At 45.3% G+C, this 23,171-nt stretch overlaps 1 protein-coding gene across 3 annotated transcripts in view; it reads right to left on the bottom strand.

Annotated features, from left to right (window-relative positions):
* LOC140426817 (zinc finger matrin-type protein 4-like) overlaps positions 1-23,171 on the bottom strand; it is a 122,134-nt gene that overhangs the window by 21,550 nt on the left and 77,413 nt on the right. The window contains exons 7-8 of one of the 3 annotated variants that reach the window (XM_072512029.1): positions 18,650-18,743; positions 1,950-9,192 (exon numbers count right to left, since the gene is read on the bottom strand). In XM_072512029.1, the coding sequence (XP_072368130.1) occupies positions 9,072-9,192; positions 18,650-18,743 (215 nt within the window). In that variant the 3' untranslated portion in view covers positions 1,950-9,071. Of the gene's footprint in view, positions 1-1,949; positions 9,193-18,649; positions 18,744-23,171 lie in introns of those variants that run through there. The other 2 variants (XM_072512030.1, XM_072512028.1) reach the window with 2 other exon arrangements.

Below are 23,171 nucleotides of genomic sequence, written 5' to 3'. Positions count from 1 at the left end.
TCCACGCTCAAAATGTTGTTTGACGCACGTTCCTGACATTTCCCGTGGCGCCGCCTTCAACCTTATTGGATCGGATTCTTTCCTGTTTGAGGTCGAAAGAGGGTTGTACGTCCAGCATCTATCGACAGATTTTGGGGGAAGAGTTGGTTTTGTTGGAGGTTGTGAACGCCAAATGGGAGGTGTGGAGTGAATCCCTCTGCAGGGTGAACACTTTGTCATCCTGTGCGAGGCCGAGTTTGATCCAGCTAAATGTAGCATTTAGAGTGCACCTCACCAAGGCCAGAATGAGTTGTTTCATTGAGGGGTTTGAAGATAGGTGCAAGCACTGTTTTTTTGTTGTTGAAATAGTTAGAGTACCCAATTCAATTTTTCCAATTAAGGGGCAATTTAGCGTGGCCAATCCACCTACTCTGCACATCGTCGGGTTGTGGGGGCGAAACCCACACAAACACGGGGAGAATGAGCAAACTCCACACGGATAGTGACCCAGAGCCAGGATCAAATCTGGGCCTCGGCGAGGTGCAAGCACTGTTGAGAGGGCCTGCGAATCACACAGACATGTTCTGGCCCTGCCCCAAGCTTGTGGGTTTCTGAGGCTCTTTTTTCAACACCATATCGACAATCATAAATATTGAGCGGGGGACTTCCAGTGGCGGCCATGAAGGAGTAGGTCGTACATTTGGTGGCTCCCACTCGGGTTGGACCTTACCCTGATTTTTTGTGTGGATTTTACTTGGACAATGGACAGTGGACGCGACTGTAAGGAGGAGTCCCACACTAGTGCGTGGATAGGCGGACCAGGAGAGCTCGCAAAGGAATAGATAGGTGAACAGAGAAGGCCTGGGCTGAAGCTGCAGCGGGAGAAAGCATGGCGGACGACCGGAGTCCTGGCTCGACGACCCAGCGGTCGACGGAGCAGTTGATGAAGTTTATCCAAGAGGTCTTCGCCAAGCAGAAACAGGAATGCTTGGACCCGATTAGGGAATCAATTGCTCGGCTGGAACAGAGATTGGATGCTCAAGATCGGGCGATCCAGAAAATTGAGAAGGCACTGACTGAGCATGAGGAACACCAAACAGTAATGGGGGTGGAGGTGGGGATGCTGAGAGACCAGCAGAAAAGGCTCCAGGAGAAGGTGGAGGATCTAGAGAATAGGTCCCGCCGGCAGAACTTGAGCATCGTTAGTCTCTTGGAGGGGACGAAGGAGCGGATGCAGGGGCATTTACAGCGGATATGCTCGAGAAGCTAATGGGGGGTGGGACGTTCACCCGACCCTTGGAGGTATACAGGGTGCACAGAGCACTAGCGAAGAAGCCGCGTGTAGGTGACCTCCCCTCCCCGCCCCCGAGGGCGATGGTGGTGAGATTACACAGGTACCTGAACAAGGAGCGTATTTTACGTTGGGCCAGGCAGACATGGAGCTGTAAGTGGGAAAACAGCATCCTGCGCATTTACCAAGATCTGAGCGTGGACGTAGCAAGGAGAGGAGCGGGATTCAACCAAGTTAAGACGACCCTTTTCAAGAAGGTGAAGTTTGGACTGCTGTATCTGGCCCGTCTTTATGTCACCTATGAGGCGCAACACTTCTATTTTGAGTCGCCCGAGGAAGCAATGGACTTCGCCAGAAGGAAAGGGCTGGCAGGGGACTCAGGTGTTTGAACTTTGCTGCAGTGTTCACATTAAAATTTTTTTGCTTTTGCAATATATTTGTAATGCCTTCTGTATCGATCCGGGAGCTGCCGCCTATTTTTGTAAGTTAAAGTTGCATTTGTACTGGTGGGGGATGGAGGTGTAAATTTTCGATGTGGGGTTTTTCTTTGCTTTGCTATGGGCCAGGGTTTCATGGAGTGTATCATGGAGTTCACCTGACCCACAACTTTTAATAGATTATGGTATGGGGAGCACATGGCCCACTCTACAGGTGTGGTACAGCAGAAATGGAAAAAGTATTTTTAAAAGCAAAACAATGTTTATTCTATTAACTCAAGTTAACCTTTTTAAAACATTCAGTGAACAACTTAGCAACCATTGATTCAAATACAACCCCCAAAGAATACAACACTAAGTAATCCGTAAGCTGTCCTTTTAACATCCAGAAAACTTAAGAAACACCTTTGAACAGAAGCACATTAGGTTTACATTCACTACTGAGAACATTTATAATTCTGAATTCACAAAATGATCAAGAGATAGTCTTTTCATGGCAGAGAGTTTAACAGTACACCTGCGCTGTCTGGCTTCAGCTCCAACACTGAAAATGAAACAAAAACACACCCTGCAGCAAACAGCCTAAAACGAAAGTAAAAAGCTGACAGACAGCCCAGCTCCACCCACTCTGACATCACTGCAGGAAGAAAAACCCATTTCTTAAATGTACTCTCACTACAGATATTTATATACACATCCATTTCTTAAAAGTACTCTCACATGACACCTCCCCCCAAGAAAAAATAAATAAACCATCAACTTCAAGATGGTTTCATTTTCATCTTTTCACTATCCTTTAAGAAATGCACACAGTAAATATACTTTTTAGATTTAAAAAAAAAACACACGCAAACAGGTATAATAATATAGTGCATTTCTTTTAGATTTTCTTCCTCCAACTGAAATCCTTCTCGATTGATAGTCTCTTTGAACAAGAAGGTCTCTGCACGATCCGTCCATTTCTCGGCGCTTCGGCATTTCTCTTTAGAGTCAGATACTTTAGTTCAATATGATCAGAGTCCCTTGTAATTCTCCAACACAGGAGCATTGGTTATCACAGCTTTCAGGCAGTCAAATGCCTGTTGAAAGTCCGCTGTCCACTGACATTTTCGACGTGTGTTCAGCAAGTCCATCAGTGGAGCAACCATGCTACAGAAACTTTTCACAAATGTTCGATCAAATCCACTCATGCCAAGAAATCGCAATATTTCCCTTTGTCTTGAGGGTATCGGAAACTCCCCAATAACTTTGGTTTTCACATTCCGTGGGACCATTCTACCCCGTCCGATTGTATTGCCAAGGAAAGTGACTTGGGCTTTTCCAAATTCACTTTTGGCTAGGTTTATCACCAAACCCGCCTCCTGAAGTTGATCGAATAACTCCATTTGATGTTTTAAATGTTCTTTCCATGTATAGCTGAAAATTACCAGATCATCGATGTATACCGCACAATTGGGTAATCCTGAAACAACTTTGTTAGTTAACCACTGAAATATGGCTGGGGCGTTTTTCATACCAAATGGCATAACTTTGAATTGGTATATACCATCTGGAGTCACAAAAGCTGAAATCTCCTTCACCCTTTCGGATAAAGGTACCTGCCAGTAACCTTTAGGTAAATCCAGTTTGGAAATAAAAGCTGCTTGTTCCACTTTCTCAATGCAATTCTCCAAATGTGGGATAGGATAAGGATCCGTTCTTGTAACTGCATTAACCTTTCCATAGTCCACACAAAACCGTTGGGTACTGTCTGGTTTAGGTACCATCACTACGGGTGAGCTCCATTGGCTGCAACCCATTTCAATTATGCCATTTTTAAACATATTCTCTCAATCTCTTTGACCGTGCCAATTTTAAAGGGTTAAGTCTGTATGGATGTTGTTTGATTGGAACAGCATTTCCCACATCTACATCATGTATATCCAATTTAGTACTTCCCAATTAATCTCTACAAACTTGCCCACGTGATATCAATAACTCTTTCAGGTCAGTCCGTTTATCCTCTGGAAGGTAACTCAACAATTTATCCCAATTTTTAAGAACATCCTCGTTTTCCAATTTAATTTGAGGTATGTTAAATTCAGTTATCTGGATTTGGTTCGTCACTGAGTTAGAATCACTAAAACCTCCTCCTTTTTCTCTCCTTTCAAAGTATCTTTTAAGCACATTCACATGACACACTCGGTGAGTCTTCCTTCCATCTGGTGTTTTTACCACATAATTCACCTCACTTAATTTCCTTTCAATCTGATAAGGTCCACAAAACCTACCTTTTAAAGGTTCACCTACCACTGGTAACAATACTAAAACTTGATCTCCACTGGCAAAACTACAAATTTTGGATTTCTTGTCCGCTACCCGTTTCATCACATTTTGTGCAACTCTTAAATGGTGTCTAGCCAATTCACCTGCTCTATTTAATCGTTCCCTAAAATTTGACACGTAATCCAGTAGTGTGACATGATTGACAAAATTTTAACTACATCTTTATGTAGTCCAGGCCAATAAAAATGTTTCTGGATTTTAGCTCGGGTTTTCCTTATTCCCAAATGACCTCCCACTGGTACCTCATGTGCAACTCACAACACCTCCTTTCTATACCCTACTGGCAATACTACTTGATGAACTTCTGCCCACTTTTCATCCGCCTGCATATGTAAATGTCTCCATTTTCTCATCAAGACATTACTTTTGCGGCTATAACATTCTGGTATGCACGCAGATTCTTCTTCCGTGTATGCTTTCTGATAGATCTTTCTGTTGCAACTCTGCTAATTTTCCTGAACTAAAACTATTTGCCTCATCCTCCACCTGTTCTTGTTCTTTTTCAACTGTCTGATCAAAAATCGTTTCTGATAATTGCACTTCAATGACAACTTCACTCTTTGATTTCTCCTCTTGTCTTAACCTGTGACTTTGCGACCTTGTTACTACACAATCCGGAAAAATCCCAGGATATTCATTCTTCAACACTTCAGTTGTCTAGTTTTCCACTGGCTTATCCACCACAGTCGGCATCACTCCGACCTGTGATCCAGCTATATCATTACCCAAGATAAACTGTATTCCTGGACAAAATGGTTTCTCTTTTACTCCTACTACCACTTCACCACTCTTCACTGGACTTTCCAACCTTACCTTATATAATGGAACACTACTCCTCTCACCCTGAATTCCACATATTACCACCTTTTCTGGCAATATTCTTCCAGACTACATAATCCTCATCTCTTACCATTAAAGATTGACTAGCTCCTGTATCTCTTAAAATTGTGATTTCTTTACCTGCTCCTCCTGATACACATGAGTAAACTTTACCCACACAAGTAAATTCTTTCAAGAGATCTGGCACCTTCTGATCAATCATGGCAGACAGTTCAACTGTACACCTGCTCTGTCTGGCTTCAGCTCCAACACTGCAAATGAAACAAAAACACACCCTGCAGCAAACAGCCTAAAGCAAAAGTAAAAAGCTGACAGACAGCCCAGCTCCACCCACTCTCTGACATCACTGCAGTAATAAACACCCATTTCTTAAAAGTACTCTCTACAGATATTTATATATACACCCATTTCTTAAAGGTCCTCTCACATGACAGCTTTTTGTTTCTTTCGGTTAACTTGGTGGAGAATGTTTTTTCTTGAATATGTGTCCCCGAGCAAGGGGGGGGGGGTGGAAGGGGGAAGAGAACAATAGGTGGGAAACTGTCCTATTTATGCAGCACTCAAGTTTGACTGAGGGGCCGCCTGCAATTTAAAGGATTGTTGAGCTGGGGGGAATCTTGGAGGAACATCAAAGTAAACCCAATTTATCAACAAACAAGGTAAAAGGTTTTGAACTGCACCCTTAATTGCTGTGAACAACAAATTGGCCTATTCAAAGTGTAAGGAGCTAGCAATAAATGTCACTATTATCCATGTTAAATCATAGATTATCATAGAATTTACAGTGCAGAAGGAGGCCATTCGGCCCATCGAGTCTGCACCGGCTCTTGGAAAGAGCACCCTACCCAAGGTCAACACCTCCACCCTATAACCCTGTATACCTCACCCAACACGAAGGACAATTTATCATGGCCAATCCACCTAACCTGCACATCTTTGGACTGTGGGAGGAAACCGGAGCACCCGGAGGAAACCCACGCACACACGGGGAGGATGTGAAGACTCCACACAGACAGTGACCCAAGCCGGAATCGAACCTAGGACCCTGGAGCTGTGAAGCAATTGTGCTATCCACAATGGTACCGTACACAATGTTACAGTAAGTGCCAGATATTGCCTTTCCAGACATTTGCCACATACACCTTTACAAGATGCTTCACTGAAACATTTCCCAATTGTATCATAAATCAAAATAAAGTATTTTTTAAACAGATGGGATAGCAGTTTGTAACAGCTGTATAAAGCTTTAGATAGAATTAGTATTTTTTGTGTGATACGCTAGTTACCAGTCACACCAATTCAGAGTGGCCATTCAATAATCAAATACAGCAATGAGACACAATCAGAGATTTCTTGAACAGAATTTATGCTGCAATCATATACACAGTATCTGTATTAATACTTTCTGAATATGTGGAAGAGATGACACTCAGGCTCAGTCCCATGTATTAAAATGTTTTCACCTCAATCACAATTCACTGCCTCCTCAAGGTCAACCAGCTAAACTTCACGTTGCAGAGACTGTATAAAGCTGTCAATTCTAGCTCGCTTAAATGGGTTAGTGTAAGAACAACCATCAGATTATGGGACATCAGTGCAATGATTTACAAGCGATGTTTGTCATCTTACCTAGGCTGCAATTAAAAGGCTACCAAACTAGTTATGTGGCAAATATTTGCAACTGTTTATTTGTATCGAACTTTCTCATCTTTTCTCTAAAGATCTACCAACTTAACTGAACCTTGGGTGACTGACCTGCTCTTGTAGCCACAGTGTTTATAAGGCTAGTCCAGATAAGTTTCTAGCCAATGGTAATCCCCGGGATGTTGATTGTGCAGGACTCAGCAAAGGCAATGTCATTGAAAGTCAAGGAGCAATGATTAGATCCTCTCCTGTTGGAGATGACTATTGCCTGACACTTGCACGGCAAGAATGTTACTTATCATTTGTCAGCCCAAGCCTGGATGCTGTCCAGGTTTTGCTGCATTTAGACACATATTGAATCAGTGTATGACTCATCGCGAATGGTACTAAACATTGTGTAGTCATCAGCGAATATCCCCACTTCTGACCTTACTATGGAAGGAAAATCATTGATGAAGCATCTGAATATTGTTGGGCCTATGATACTACCCCGAGGAACTCCTGCAGCGATGTCCTGGAGCTGAGATGATTGACCTCCAACCACCACAACCATCTTCCCTTGTGCCAGGTGTGATTCCAACCACCACCTAAGGACAGTTATAGCTAAACTGCACCGGTACCAAGACAGGGAAACAATCCTGCGCTGGGCCAGGCAAAACGGAACCTGCAAATGGGAAGGCCACTTCATTAGAGTTTACAAGGATATTGGGGCAGACCTAGCCAGGAGACGGGCCGAATTCAGTAGAGCGAAAGCAGCTCCTCACAAGAACGACGTGCGTTTTGGTATGCTGTACCCAGCGAAACAAGGCTAAAAAGGGAACAGCAATAGGGCTACAAAGTGCCATAACCAAAGGCTCGAAACAAGGAATCGCTACAAGCATCCACCCAGAACGGTCTCTGGACGAACGGAGACTCCAGAGTGCAAAGGACTACCCGCGTGGTGGACACACAGTGGGCGGCCATGTTGGGTGCCCCCTGGACAAAGGGAAACCCCGAAGCGCAGGGACTCGACCGGGGGAACGAGCTAAGGCACCTGCAATTCAAAAACTTCTTACGAAAGGAGACAAGGACATACCCACAACAGACATTACTGGAAGAGTTACTGGATGCAAGCATACTAGATAAAGGGAACTGTATCGACATGTATGACCGACTGGTAGAAAGGGCCGACATCGTACTGGATGCAACAAGAAAGAAATGGGAGGAGGACCTGGGGATTGAAATAGGGTGGGGACTCTGGCGCGAAGCACTGCATAGGGTCAACCAACGCCATCTCGACGTGCGCAAGGCTCAGCTTGACGCAACTAAAAGTGGTACATAGAGCGCACTTAACAAGAACCCGGATGAGTAGGTTCTTCCCGGAGGTGGAGGATCGATGTGAACAGTGCCAAGGAGGCCCGGCCAACCATGCCCACATGTTTCGGCCTTGCCCCAGACTTGCGGGGTACTGGACAGCTTTCTTCGAGGCAATGTCCAAAAGTGGTGGGGATGAGGGTGGAGCCGTGCCTGAAAGTGGCCGTCTTTGGGGTATCAGACCAGCCAGATGTATTCCTGGGGAGGAGGGTAGACGCCCTTGCCTCCCTGATCGCCCACCGTAGAATCCTGTTCGGCTGGCGGTCAGCAGCACCACCCAAAGCTGCAGACTGGCTGTCTGACCTCTCAGAATCTCTCCAAATGGAGAAAATCAAATTCGCCATCCGAGGGTCAGATGACAGCTTCCACAGAACGTGGGATCCATTCATCCAATTGTTCCATCCTGTTTGTGGCCAACGAACAAGCAGAAGAATAGCCAGGTAGCCAAGAATCAGGGGAAAATAGCCAAGACATGAGAGGGAGAGACAGAGCGGGGCCGGGGAGGGGGGCGGGGGGTGACTAAACCTAAGAGGAAAGAAAGGCAAACCACAGGGAACAAGAGATGAGAACAGGGGGGGGGGGGGGGGGGGGGGGGGGGGGGGGGGGGCGGGGGTAGGTAGGGAAATGACAGCCGGAAGGAGGGCACAAGAAACGATAACAAACTTGGCATCTTCAGGAACAGAGAGCAAGGAGAATCCAGGCGAAAGATGGTACCAACGGCTGAAGCAGAGGTCAGCGCGAGACGACAACGGCAGCAAAATCTGTCCGGGAGAAGCAAGTGACAACATCAACACCAGACCCATTTGAGTACTGCCTTCTGTAATTGTTTCTCCGGCACCCAAATGTATACCTACCTCCCCAGTCTCCACCCCCCCCGCCCCCCCCCACAAACAGATGCCTACTTATGTGTTGTAAATAATATTGCCAATTGTACAGAGCTGCTTCTGTTGAGCTGGTGCATAATACCTTGCCAGTTATTTTACTTTATTTTCTATTTCTTTTTTATTCCTACTTTTTTTTTGGTATGTTTGTGTGTGCCCCTCTCTTCTGTATATATATCTTATTCTGTGTACATAATGGTAAATATACTTTGTTCAAAAACCCAGTAAGAAACATTTATTAGAAAATGGTATGATTCCAACCAGCAGAGTCCAGTGTTGCTAGGGCTCCTTGATGCCATTCTCAGTCACTATCACCCGTGTTCAACTCTTTTGTCCATATTTCAACCATTGCAACCACCGTTGTGCTGAGGTCACGAGCCTAATAACCCTGGCGGAAGCCAAAGCAAGTGTCTGTGAGCAGGTTATTGCTGAGAAAGTGCCACTTTAAAAAAAATATTTTTATTAAGGCATTTATGAATTAACATCAAATAAAACCACTACAAAGATTTAAAAAATAACCAAGATAAGAAACAGGAGAACACAGCATAACTCAGTAAATAGCCAACAACCCCAATCCGCTCTCCCTACCCCCACCCTTCTGCTTCCACTTTTTCTTGGTAACCATACCCACCCTCCCCTTGCTGACTTAACTGTCCTGGAACAAGTCAATGAACGGTTTCCATCTCCAGGCGAACCCGCCCATCGACCCCCTGAAACAAATTTAATTTTATCCAGCCTAAGGAAATCCATGAGGTCTCACACCCATACTCCCAGCTTCAGAGCTCCTAGTCCCTCCACCCCATCAGGATCCGTCTCCAGGCTACCAGCGAAGCAAAGGCCAGAACATCTACCTCTCTCAGCCCCTGGACTCCTGAGTTTTCCGGCACTCCAAACACTGCCAATTCTGGACTCGGGACCACCTTCACCCCCAGTATCTCCAACATCACGCCAGTGAACCCCCGCCAAAATCCCTGCAACCTCGAGCAGGCCCAAAACATGCAACATGATTCGCGGCCCCCCCCTCATGACGAATGTGCTATAAAATAGTTAGTTTAAATATTAGTTACAGTAATGTAGATGTAGGCCAGTTTAATTCTAGTGAGTTCACAAAAGACAAAGCACAAAGGATTTCAGAAAGCATGGCAAGGAAAGGGGGAGGGGTGTCTGGAAGAGGATGGGAAAAGGATGCTGGGTAACAAGAGGCCCAGGGTTAAGGGATGAGAAGTGAGCCAATTAGGATGCATGGCCAGGTCAGGAGGGGTATAGGATGACCTATGGGAATCGTGTATCTGAAACTTGATGCCATTTGAATGTACTTGTAGAGATTCCTTTGTCTCCAATAGCACTCGGTTCGGAAGACCCCAATAGGCAGCTTGTGTTCTGGGTTTTTGTGAAGCGAGTCAGACTTGCAAGTTGGTTAAAAATAAATAATACCATTGCTACAAATCCATCTTGAGTTTTACTGAGTCCAGACTGACGGGTAAAGAATTCAACATTTGTCACTCACATCGCCCACATCTATCCTCCACCCCCTCAAAGAAACTAATTATTCCATCCACTGTCATATGCGCCCTATGGATTACCATAAAATGGATGAGACTCAACCTGGCGCACGAGGGTGACCCATTCACCCTCCTAAAAGCTTCCTCCCATAGCCCAGCCTCCAGCTCACCTCCCAGCTCCTCCTCTGACTTTCGCTTAAATACACCTACCTCCTCCCAATCCATCAATTCCTCATATATCTCTGACACCCTGCCCTCTTCAACCCCTGTTCTCGACAGCAGCTTGTCCTGCAACCCAGGGGGCGGCAGACCAGGAAAGGACCACTACTGCCTGTATGGAGTTTGCAAATTCTTCCTGTGTTTACATTGGTTTTGCCCTCACAGCCCAAAGATGTGCAGTGGTAGATGGATTGGCCAGGCTAAATTGCTCCTTAATTGAAAAAAAAAGTGAATTGGGTACTCTAAATTTATAAAAAAAGAAAACAAATAAGAAAAGGCGGCACCTACTTTCTCATATAGTTCCGCACCTGTAAGTATCGGAACCCGTTTCCGCTGGGCAACTCGCACTCCTCCACCAGTCCTTCCAAGCTCGGGAAGCTGCCCTCCACGAACAAATCTCCAAACCACTTAATTCCCGCCCGGCGCCAACCCTGAAACCTCCCGTCGAATTTCCCAGGAGCGAACCTGTGAGTCCCACAGATCAGGGCCCAAACCTAGGTCCCCATACGTCTCAAATGCTGTCGCCACTGTCCCCATGCCTTCAGGACAGCCACTACTACCGGACCTGTGGAGTACCTGGCCAGCGGGAACGGCAGAGGCGCCATCAACAACGCTCCCAAACTAGTACCCTTACATGAGGCTGCCTCCACCCACTCCCAAACCGGCCCCTCCCCCACTACCCCCTTCTTTACCATGGCTAGATTTGTCGCCCAATAAAAATTCCTTAAATCTGGCATGGCAAGGCCAACCCGCCCCACTCTCGTACCCGCTCCAACGACGCCTTCTTTACCTGAGGGGCCTACCCCGTCCACACAAATTTCAATATCAACGAGTTAAACTTCTTGAAAAAGGCCTTGGAGATAGAAATCGGGAGGTTCTGGAATGAAAACAAAAACCTCAGGAGCGCAATCATCTTTACGGACTGCACCCTTCCCGCCAATGACAACGGAAGCACATCCCACCTTTTAAATTTGCCTTTCATTTACTCCACCAAACAAGCCATATTCAATTTGTGCAATTGCTCCCACCCCCCACACCACCTGGATACCTAGATACCTAAAACTAGTCCCCAGTACCTTAAATGGCAGCTTGCCCTGCCTCCTCTCCTGTCCCCTCACCTGAATCGGGAAGACCACACCCTTTCTCATGTTTAATTTGTACCCCAAAAACCGAATTTCACCAGAATGTCCATGGTATGCTCTCCAGTGGGTCCGATAAAAAGCAACAACGGGTCGTCCACATATAGGGACAACCTATGCTGCCGCCCACCCACGCACAATTCCTTTCCAGCCATTCGACGCTCTAAGCGCCATCGCCAGTGGCTCTATCGCCAAGATGAAAAGCAACGGGGAGAGTGGGCATTCCTGCCTTGTCCCCCCCGTACAACCTAAAATTCACCAAACTCACCCGATTCGTTCTCACACTCGCCACCGGCACCCGGTACAACAAACCCCCGCCCAAACCCGAACCGCCCCAGTACCTCCCACACTATCCAATCAACGGCCTTTTCCGCATTCATCGCGACCGCCACCTCCACATTTCATCCCTCCGTGGCATCATTATGACATTTAGCAGGCGCCTGATATTGGCCGACATGTGCCTCTCTTTTACGAATCCCGTCTGGTTCCCCCCCTCCCATCACCTAACGTACACAATCCTCAATCGAGGCCAGAACCTTAGCCAGCAACTTGGCACCCACATTCAACAGTGAATTTGGACAGTAGGACCCACACTGCTCTGGGTCCTTGTCTTTCTTCAGGATCAGAGATATTGAGGTCTGCCCCAACATGGGGGCAAGCTCACCCTTCTCCCGTGCCTCATTAAATGCCCTCACCAGCAGCAGCCCCAGGTCATCCAAAAACCTTTTGTAAAACTCTACTGGGAAACTGTACGGACCGGGGCCTACCCTGCCTGCATTTCCCCCATACCCTCCAGCACCTCCACCAATTCAACGGGCACTCCCAACCCCTCCTCCACCCTGGGGAATTCCAGCCCGTCCAAAAAATCCCATATTCCCTCCCCCTCAGCCAGGGGTTCCGATTCATAAAGTCTCCTATAGAACTCCTTAAACACCCCATTCACCCCACTCGGATCAAATACCATTCCGCCCTCGCCGCCTCCTGCTTCTTGAGCTGGTGGGCCAGCATCCTGCTAGCCTTCTCCCCGTACTGCCTTCCCTGTGGACACCAACACAAACTCCACCTGGAGCTTCTGCCTCTCCTTCAACAATCCCGCCTCCGGGGCCTCCGCATACCTTCTGTCCACCCGCATAATTTCGTCCACCAACCTTGGCATCTCTGCCCGCTCCTCCTTCTCCCTGTAGGCCTGGATTGATATAAGTTCTCCCCTGGCCATTGCATCAAGTGCCTCCCAAAGCATGGCAGTCGAGACCTTACCTGTATAATTTACCTCCACGTAGCATTGGATGCCGGCCGTCACCCGCTCACACACCTCCTTCTCCGCTAGCAGTCCCACATCCAACATCCACTGTGGGTGCTGAGCCCCCCCCCCCACCCCACTCGTAAGTCCACCCAATGCGATGCGTGGTCCAAGACCTCCGCCAGTAGAGACTTACCCACCACAAAAAATCAATCCGCAAGTAGACTGTACGCACAAGGACGTAGTATGAAAGCTCCTTCACCCTCAGCCTCCCAAACTTCCACACTCCCACCATGCGCTCAATAAACCCCTTCAGCTCCTTCACCACCGCCGACACCCTCCCCGATCTCGACTGGTCCATTCCCAGGTCAATGACAGTGTTAAAGTTCCCCCTGAGAAAGTGCCACTTGATAATGCCGTTGATGACTCTTTCCATCAGTTAACATTAAAACATTTTTTTTTTTTTTTACAAAGTGCCCAATTCCCTTTTTTCGAATTAAGGGACAATTTATCATGGCCAATCCACCTACTCTGCACATCTTTGGGTTGTGGGGTGAGCGTGAGGATCAGGTCAAGAATGGTTTCCACTCTTGTTGTTTCTACCACCTATCACAGTCCCAGTCTAGCAACTGTGTCCTTTAGGACCTGGCCAGCTTGGTTTGTGGTGGTACTACAAAGCCACTTTTGGTGTTGGATATTGAAGACCCCACCCAGAGTACATTTTGCGGCATTGCCACCCTCAGTGCTTTCTCCAAGTGGTTGGGGGGGGGGGGGGGGGGGGCGGGGGGGTGTCGACGATACGTGATAATTAGCAAACGGTTTCCTTGCCCACGTTTGCCTGGTGCCATGAGACTTCATTTTGATCAGAGTCGATGTTGAGGATTCCCAGGGCAACTCCCTCACAACTGTACACTCATGTGCCCCCACCTCTGCGGAGTTTGCCTGTCGGTGGTCAGAATATATCCAGGAATGGTTTGGGGACATTATCTGTAAGGTATGATTCAGTGAGTATGACTATGTCAGGCTGTTGCTTGAATTTGAGAATTAAAGTGCGGAACTGGATTGCTATCTGGGCTGCACACAAATTGGTATAGAGTCAAACAGATCAGGGTCGAATGCATCATTCAAAGAAAATTGTGGCAGGTGGAGGGTTTGATTCATTGAGCACTGGAATCAGCATTGAGAAGAAACTCGCTCCACTTAACGTGAACTGGGGCCAGTGTTCTGGTGAACCATGTAACTGGGGTTTCAGATGAGGCTTTCAACTAAAATGTTCTGTGTAAAAAATGTATCAATCTAAAGACAAAAATCAAGGCCACCAAGCTGTTCAGTGATGTGAGTGTGGCAAGAAGAGGCAAAAGGATGAAAGGTAACAGTGCATCATATGCTGACAGACCTGTTCATTATTTACAGCATTTTCTGTCTCATTATCAGATTTCCAGCATCCACAGTTCTATGCTTTACTAATAAAGGGTTTTTGATATGTAGACAAAGTGATCTTTAAAATCTCATAAAATACCAATGAGTTATCCAAATAAGCCCCTTTCAGCTCAGCAAGGGACCAGGCAGCATTGCGTTCACCAGGTACAAATTCTCCTTTCATGCCAAATGAGGATTTAGACCAGGGGTTAAATGTTGACTATGGTGCTAGCATTTGTTGACGAGGGTGATTTTGCTCGTTTTCTCTAAGCTGGCTTAAAGGCAGAGGGAGCACTTTGAAGTCCTATCACCAGCTGATGTATTTCTTTGATCTCCTTTATGATGTAGAACAAGTGAGAAAGAATAGAAGGATCTATTTAATGTTTTTCCTATTTGCCTATTACATAGAAAAAAGTCCCTCTTTTCGGCTTTTCTTGCTGGCCAGGTGGGGCTCGCAACCGTTCAAGTTTACAGTATAATGCTTCAGTAGTCTGACAGTTGCTTGAAATCCTGTTCACTTCCTACTTTCTCATAACACTTCAATTTAGATCTCTTCAATTACATGTTGAATTTCCTTTTAAACATTCTAATGGAATCTGATTCCACCACTCTTGCAGCTAGTGCATTCCAGACCTTAATAGTCACTTGGTAGTACAGACAATTGTTGAAAAATAAAGTCACGTTGTTGAAGCTTTTTGTCCTGCAATCAGGGCAGATTCGCAAGAATACCAAATCTCAAAGAGAACAATAATTTATACAGCATGAAGGGCAGCACGGTGGCGCAGTGGTTACCACAGCTGCCTCATGGCGCCGAGGTACCAGGTCCGATCCCTGCTCTGGGTCACTGTCCGTGTGGAGTTTGCACATTCTTCCAGTGTGTTTGTGTGGGTTTCGCCCCCACAACTCAAAGATGTGCAGGGTAGATGGATTGGCCACGCTAAATTGCCCCTTAATTGGAAAAAATTAATTGGGTACTCTAAATTTAATTTTTTTTTAATACTGCATGGGATTACAGATATTAAAGAACCCATAAAGAAATTTGACCACATTGCCTGTCTAATTCTTTTGTAAATTTTTTTGAAATCTGTGACCACTGTTTACAGATTCACTGGCCAGAAGAAATAGCTCTCACTCCTTGCTCCAGCAAAACCTGTCATAATTTTGAATACGTTTTAAATTAAGGTGCATTTTCCCCCTAGGTTTCTCCATAACTTTGATTCCCAAGGAGAACATTTCTAGTCTGTATACATAACTGAACTTCCTCAACCCTGCTCTCATTCTGGTAAATCACCTCTGTACCCCCTGCAAGGCCTTGACATCCATCTTAAAGTGTAATGCCCAGAATTGTACACAACACTCGTTATGGCCTAACCAGAAATGGTTTGACATGACTTCCTTGTTGGCGGATACAAACAAATGTCCCCCATAAGCTTTCCTAATCACCTTCCCAACTTGCTCTTACACAGTATAAAAGCAAATTACTGCGGATGCTGGAATCTGAAACGAAAGAGAAAATGTTGGAAAATCTCAGCAGGTCTGGCAGCATCTGTAGGAAGAGAAAAGAGCTCACATTTCGGGTCCGATGACTTTGAGTCCAGTTGCTTTGACAAAGAGTCATGTCTTCGAAACGTTAGCTCTTTACTCTCCCTACAGATGCTGCCAGACCTGCTGAGATTTTCCAGCATTTTCCCTTCGGTGCTCTTGCAGTCACATGTTTCTGAAATTCCTTTTGATCTGTTTTTGGTCTATCCAATTTCTCTCCCCACTCTTCCTTGGAACATTTACAGTATCCCTTTTGTTGAAGACAGATACAAAGTATTCATTTGGTACTCTGCCTCGGTGTCAACAAACTGATTTCCTTTTTGGTTTTCAATTGGCTCAGTTACTCTTTACTCTTTATTTAAGACTGCAGTTTAATTTTATGTTCGCTGTTAATTTTACTTTGATATTCTTTTTGCTTCTCTTATTCCTTTTCTGTTTCCGCCTGGACTTTTTCTCCTATTGTAATATGGACCTGACATTTATCAAATACCTCAATTTTCTGTTTCATTTTAACCTCAATTTAATTTATCATGGAGTTATAACTTTTGAAAAAAATCTTTTTATTGGCATTTTCCCCATTTCCACTGTTTGTTTTGTGATCTTCCCCTTTTTATGGCTTTTTCCAGCCTTTCCTCTTTCTCCTACCCCCCCACCCCCCCAAATTCCTTCACCAGACCTCAATCCTCATTCTATGTCATTGGTTCCTTTGCAGACCATAACAGCTGGATTCGTTCCCTCCCATCTCAAATTCTTCTCCAGCTGTCAGGAAATGTATTCAACCGTAGCACTTGACACACACATTTGAAACTCTCAGTCATGATTGGAGAGAACTGGACTTCAGGTGGGGATTTCCAGTCGCCGAGCAGGCGAGACCGAAGAATCGCGCCCAGAATCTATTCCCTTGACGATACTGTCCCCTACCAAAAGATTTATTTTCACAGTTCCCACTTGAATGGCCTTTTGTACCATGATGCCACAATCACTTTGCTCATCTACCCTGCAGACCTTGCCCTCACCCACAGACAATAAGAACATAGTATCTGTGGGTTAGGGCAAAGGCCTAGTGAGGCTCCTCTAGCATTGCATTTGGGGACATCTTACCTGCCTGAATTGTAGTCACAAGCTCCTGCTCATGGTCACTGATCAGGCCTACACCACATCCAAACTTAAGTGGTGTGATTGTCTCTTGGTAAAGGTGTCCAAGAAACTCACCCCCCTAACAGATGCTCGAGAAGATCTGCACCTCGGTCTCCAGCTCAACAAATTTGAGCTGAAGTTCCTCGAGGTGTAGACACTTACTGCAGATATGGTGGTCTATGATCACAATGCTCTTCACAAAGTTCTACTTACTGCAGTTGTGCACACCACCTTCAATACCATCCATATGTAACTGTGCTTTATTTACTTAATTAGTCAATATATTTAATCACCAAATTTCCAACTGTTACACTGCTTGCAATGCACTCTGTGCAGGCCACTCTTGATCAACTAATTTCATTCTGAAACTCTGATGAAAGGACTTACACACCTAAAGTAGCCCTGTGAACAAAACATTTTTATTCATCCAGCAGTTAAAGTTACTGAAATTTTGCCTTTAATGGGAGATTTATAGCAATAGTTTCCCAAGAAAGGATCAGCCAATGAAGGAAAAGTGGTTGACCTTCTCGAAGCTGCCTTGGGTCCAGTCACAAGCATATCCGAATAGCAATAAATTTTCTATTATTAGTTTAGATTACTGTAAAGAACCAGTTAGCACCAAATGAGGGGCTAAATCAGCAGCATAGTGAATGAAAATCGCTTATTGTCACGAGTAGGCTTCAATGAAGTTACCGTGAAACGCCCCTAGTCGCCACATTCCGGCGCCTGTTCGGGGAGGCTGGTACGGGAATCGAACCGTGCTGCTGGCCTGCCTTGGTCTGCTTTCAAAGCCAGCGATTTAGCCCAGTGTGTTAAACCAGCCCCTACAGTTTGGGCCTCCCACACAATGGTGTGAATGGTCAGTCGATCGATTTAACATGGTATACTTATTGAGTCTGGACTAATGAAGTATCCCCGAAGTATAATCTTCTGGCCTAAGCCTACAAATTGGATCATTTTCATAAAAACACGGCTCTTTCACCACTTCAACAATATCTTGGATCACAAAATTTACACTGCAGAAGGAGGCCACTCGGCCCATCGACTCTGCACCTGTCCCTGGAAAGAACACCCCACTCAAGCCCACACCTCCACCCTATCCCCGTGACCCAGTAACCCCACCTAATCTTTTTTGGATACTAAGGACAATTTTAGCATGGCAAATCCAACTAACCTGCACATCTTTGGACTGTGGGAGGAAACCGGAGCACCTGGAGGAAACCCACGCAGACACAGGGAGAACATGCAGATTCCTCACAGTGATCCAAGCTGGAAATTGAACCTGGGACCCTGGAGCTGTGAAGCAACTGTGCTACCGTGCCGCTTATATATAGGTCATTGAGGAATTCCAACTAAAAGGGACTTCCCAAAAGCCTTGTAACTCCATTTTGTGCACTATGGATACAACTGAACAAAATGAGCAGTTCAGTTTGTCACCTCATTGCCATTTCACCAAGGTGGACCTCAAATGCAAAAGTAAAGATGTATCATTTGGATTTAAATACACACGTTCCAACAACAATCCAGCACATGCCAGATCACAGAGTAACCATGTTCATGTATCAAAATGGCTATCTGCAACCCAAAATAAAGATAATGGTAGCAGATCCAATGGACTCATCCCTGACTCAAGTCAAGCTAAGTATCTATGTTATTTTTCTGCCCTTGTAGATTGTTAAAAAAACAGGTAGGTGTACTTACCGGTTCTGGTGTTTGACTCCAAGGATGTGTGCATGAAAATGTCCTACTGATTTCAGAACAACGTGACAGGTTTTACAGGGGTAGCCGCCAGCAGCTGTGAAAGATTATAATTTAGTTACCTTCCATAATAAACAACCGTTAAATAATGAAATTACCCGCCTATAAGAGTACATTTATCAAAGTTGAAATTTCAGGAACACATACTATTTGCTTAGTTATTCGCTTTCCCTTTCTGCTTTCTAATTTCATCACTCAACAGGAATGATTTTTACCCACACTTTATAGCATGATAAAATTACTTTATTTTTTAACACAGAATTTAGGGGCTCGAGACAGTCTAAAGATATGGCCAACTGTACTCATTTCACACAGATCAGTCTTCATCTATGAAGATGAAAGGGATGAAAGGACAGGCTGTTGGGTTTTGGATGTGGGCGGTAAAACAAACTGTGGCCTGAAAAATGCATGCATATTCGTATGGTTAGGAAAACATGGGGTGGAAGGAAAGGATTTCTAGGTAAACCAGTCAGAGAGGGAATTAAACTTACATGTCATCTAATAGCCTTCTGTTAATGATGTTAACATAAAACATTTCTAAACCACAATTAGAGAAGTGTGTGCAGTTTGGGTTTCACACTAAAGGATGCAAAGGTGTGGCACAGATTCCAAAAGGTGTCGCCTGCTGTGAGGAAATATAAATGTGAAAGAAGACTTTTAAAATTGGGACTATTTGCATCAGAACAGAGGATATTAGAGGCCATTTTGATAGAGCCATTTAAAGTATGAAAGGATTGCACAGAATAGATAAAGCAAATTTGCCAGTGATTGAGCGGTCCAAAATAAAAAGCTAAATCAACTGCCTTTATTTTCATAAAATTTCAGAATGAGCACTGGCATTGTTTTGTTCATTCACAGGATGTGGCTGTTGCTGGCAATACCAGCACTTACTGTCCACCCCAATTGTGTTGGAGATACAATTTTGTGAGTGGCTTGCTAGACCATTTCCGAGTCAACTACATAGTTGTCGGCCTGGAGTCACATGGAGGCCAGACTGAGCAAGAACAGAAATTTTACTGATTTCCTTCCCTAAATGATGGTAGTGAGCACCCAGATGGGTTTTTAAGACAACATAATAAGAATAAACATGATGGTTGTATGCTCACTATTACAAGCATTAAAAATTAAAATCATATTTATTTAATTGATTGAATTTAAATTTCCCACTGCCATGGTGGGATTAAAACTCCTGCCCTCAGATCACTGCTTGGGCTTTCAAATTAATAATCCAGTAACATAAACCATTATGGCACCACACACTGAAAACAGTAATGCTCAAATTTGGTAAGTAGCAAACATGATCGGGAGTACATACTCCAGGCTATAGGGGGCGGAATTTACTGGCTGTTCATGGCGGCGGCATATTCCGGTCCCAATAACGACTTACGGATTTCCCGGTGACGAGGGGTGCAGTCAACTGGAAATCCCATTGACAATGGCAGAATGAGAAAATTCCGCTTGCGGGCCTCCTCCGCCACCGAAAATATGCGATGGGCTGGTCGGTAAATCCCGCACAGGGTCTTATAGGGACAGGAAAATGGGGAAAGGAGGGAAATTAGCTAAACTGAAAAACCTCAGTTACAGCAGTAAAAAAATAGGATATCAGCAAAGGCAATCAGGCAGTGGAAGCCTGTAAAGACTCTGGTGGAAATGGTCTATAAACCTCCTGATAGCGATAACGTAGTGGGGCTGGAAAATGGATGAATACAGGTCAGAGAAGCAATGTGATTGTAGTGAGAGAATTCAGTTTTCACAGAAACTACAAGGGCAGCTTGAATTATAAAGGTAATTAATTTCTAGAGTGGATCTGGGAGTTTCCTAAAACAATGCAAGAATGATAAGAGGGCATTTAACCCTTGAATTTATTCCATCCCTAACAGCAATTTGGGCATGTGAAATGTAAATGCTTGTAAAAGGAGACATTTTCTGTCAGGAAAAATTGAGCTTTGCAGTAGGGGATAAAACAGTTTGGTCAGTGCACCTCGAGGTTTGCGACAATGCCCATGCAACTTAATACAAAACTAGCCAGTATCTCACCACAGGCAACAGAACAATAAATTGATACATGTACGACTATACACAGCTTTAAACTAAAATATACTGTATTGTCCCGTGGTTCAGCCGGATCAATGGAATGGAAATGGAAATCGCTTATTGTCACAAGTAGGCTTCAAATGAAGTTACTGTGAAAAGCCCATAGTCACCACATTCCGGCGCCTGTTCGGGGACGCTGGTACGGGAATTGAACCGTGCTGCTGGCATGCCTTGGTCTGCTTTCAAAGCCAGCGATTTAGCCCTGTGCTAAACAGCCCCAGGATCAGGCCAGTGGCTAGACAAGATAGTCCATGAATATTCCAGGTTCCGTCAATATTAGTTGATATCAGCTTTGCCTTTGGGAGTAGTGCGAATACATGCACAAACATCAAAAATAAGCTACAACCATTGCACAAATTCCGAGTGTAAATGCAAAATGGCCCGAGTTATTTTGTCGTTCAAGGAAAACAGCACATCAACATTCACTGTCTAGTTCCACAAATAATCAACTGGGAAAAGTGCGACTGGTTATCTGTGAACCAGACCCCAGCAAGAACATCAGAGTTGATGCTTAGAACAGTGAGTGCAGGTTGCACATTCAAGTACAAGCCATGGTACAAGTACAATTTTTTTTCTGGATTTGTAAGTTATTTCAGCCATGTACCAATGGCAATGGCATGATGGCACACTAACAGTAGAGTCATTAGAAGTTTGCCTATTTTTAAATGGAAAAATACTCCTTAGATGCAACAATTTGTTTCAATAATAGCAGAAAACATTTCCAAAGGGCCAGACTGCAATGAACACATGGCTAACATAGCAAATTGGATGATACTGGTTTTCAATCATCCAGCAGTTACAAGGTCATAATTGACCAGATGCGACTTCTGGTGGCGGCCATGGAGTGAGAGGTCACTTATTTGGTAGCTCACGCTCGTGGTGGACTTTTGAAATGAAATTTAAATGAATGAAATTCGCTTATTGTCACAAGTAGGCTTCAAATGAAGTTACTGTGAAAAGCCCTTAGTCGCCACATTCCGGCGCCTGTTCAGGGAGGCTGGTACGGGAATTGAACCGTGCTGCTGGCCTACCTTGGTCTGCTTTCAAAGCCAGCGATCTGGCTAAACAGCCCCTGTTTTGGGATATTTTCCCCTGACTATTGGGGATTTGATCGGTAAAATTGGAGACTGGTGAAGCAAAGAAGAGGAATTCCCCCACCAGTTTATGGAGTCGTGGACCAAAAGTGGTCTGCAAAGAAGAGATTATTGGGCAAAGACGAGAGTGGAGTCTGCAGCAGAGGAAAACATGGCGGAGGCTCAGGAGCAGCTGGTGAAATTCCTTCAGGAGAGTTTCGCCAAGCAAAGACAGGAGTATCTAGACCCGATTAAGACTTGGATTGATCGGGTGGAACAAAGATTGGAAGCCCAGGGACTGGCGATCCAGAAGCTGGAAGAGAAGGTGACTGAGCACGAGGACCAGCTAACCGCGATGACAGTGGAGATGGATCTGATGAGGGACCATCAGAAAAGGCTACAGGAGAAGGTGGAGGATTTGGAGAACAGGTCACGCAGACAGAATTTGAGGACAGTTGGCCTCCCAGAGGGCATCAAGGGATCGGATGCAGGGCAATACATGGCGCGTATGTTTGAGAAGCTGCTGGGCAAAGGTGTGTTTGCACGACCCTTGGAAGTGGACAGGCCGCATAGGGCGCTTGCGAGGAAGCCGTGGATGAATGTGCCACCGAGGGTGGTGGTGGTACGAATGCGCCGGTTCCTGGATAAGGAATAGATCTCAAGGTGGGCCAGGCAGATGAGGAGCTATAAATGGAAAGATAACGAGCTGCACGTTTACCAGGACTTGGGTGCGGAACTGGCAAAAGAGCGAGCTTTAACAAAGTTAAATCGGCCCTCTTCGAGAAGGGGGTGAAGTTTGGCATGTTGTACCCAGCTCGTTTGTGGGTCACTTACGAGGGTCAAGAACTTTATTTTGGATCGCCGGATGAGGCGATGAACTTTGTGAAGGACAGGAGACTGGCAGGTGATTGAGGACATTGAACTTGGGGGCGAGTAATTCTGCCTGTGCTGCTAAATTTAGTTTCTTTTTGGGCTGTGTTGGAGTGTTTTTTGTATCAATTTTTGGGCAGTTGCTCAGTTTTGTATGCAGGTTAACTTTGTTCTCGTGGACTTCTGGGTGCGGCTATGCAGAACTAGGTCACATGTTCGGTAGCTCCCGCTTGGAATGGACTTTTGAGCTCTTTACAGGGCCCCCACGGCATTTGTTTGACATTTCGCGGTGTGGGAAGAAGACTGCAACATTCCCCTGACAGTGTCCCCCAGGAATGGAATGTCTCTTGGTTACCAGACCCATCAGAAACAGGAAAAGATTTGGCTGTAACTGCAGGGGAGAGAGAGGCCTCTTCCAGCATGCAGGC

The sequence above is a fragment of the Scyliorhinus torazame genome, chromosome 7 (assembly GCF_047496885.1).
Source record: "Scyliorhinus torazame isolate Kashiwa2021f chromosome 7, sScyTor2.1, whole genome shotgun sequence".
Classification (NCBI taxonomy): Eukaryota; Metazoa; Chordata; class Chondrichthyes; order Carcharhiniformes; family Scyliorhinidae; genus Scyliorhinus; species Scyliorhinus torazame.
The sequence above is the reverse complement of the archived record's forward strand: the minus strand, read 5'-3'. Positions and strand labels throughout refer to the sequence as shown.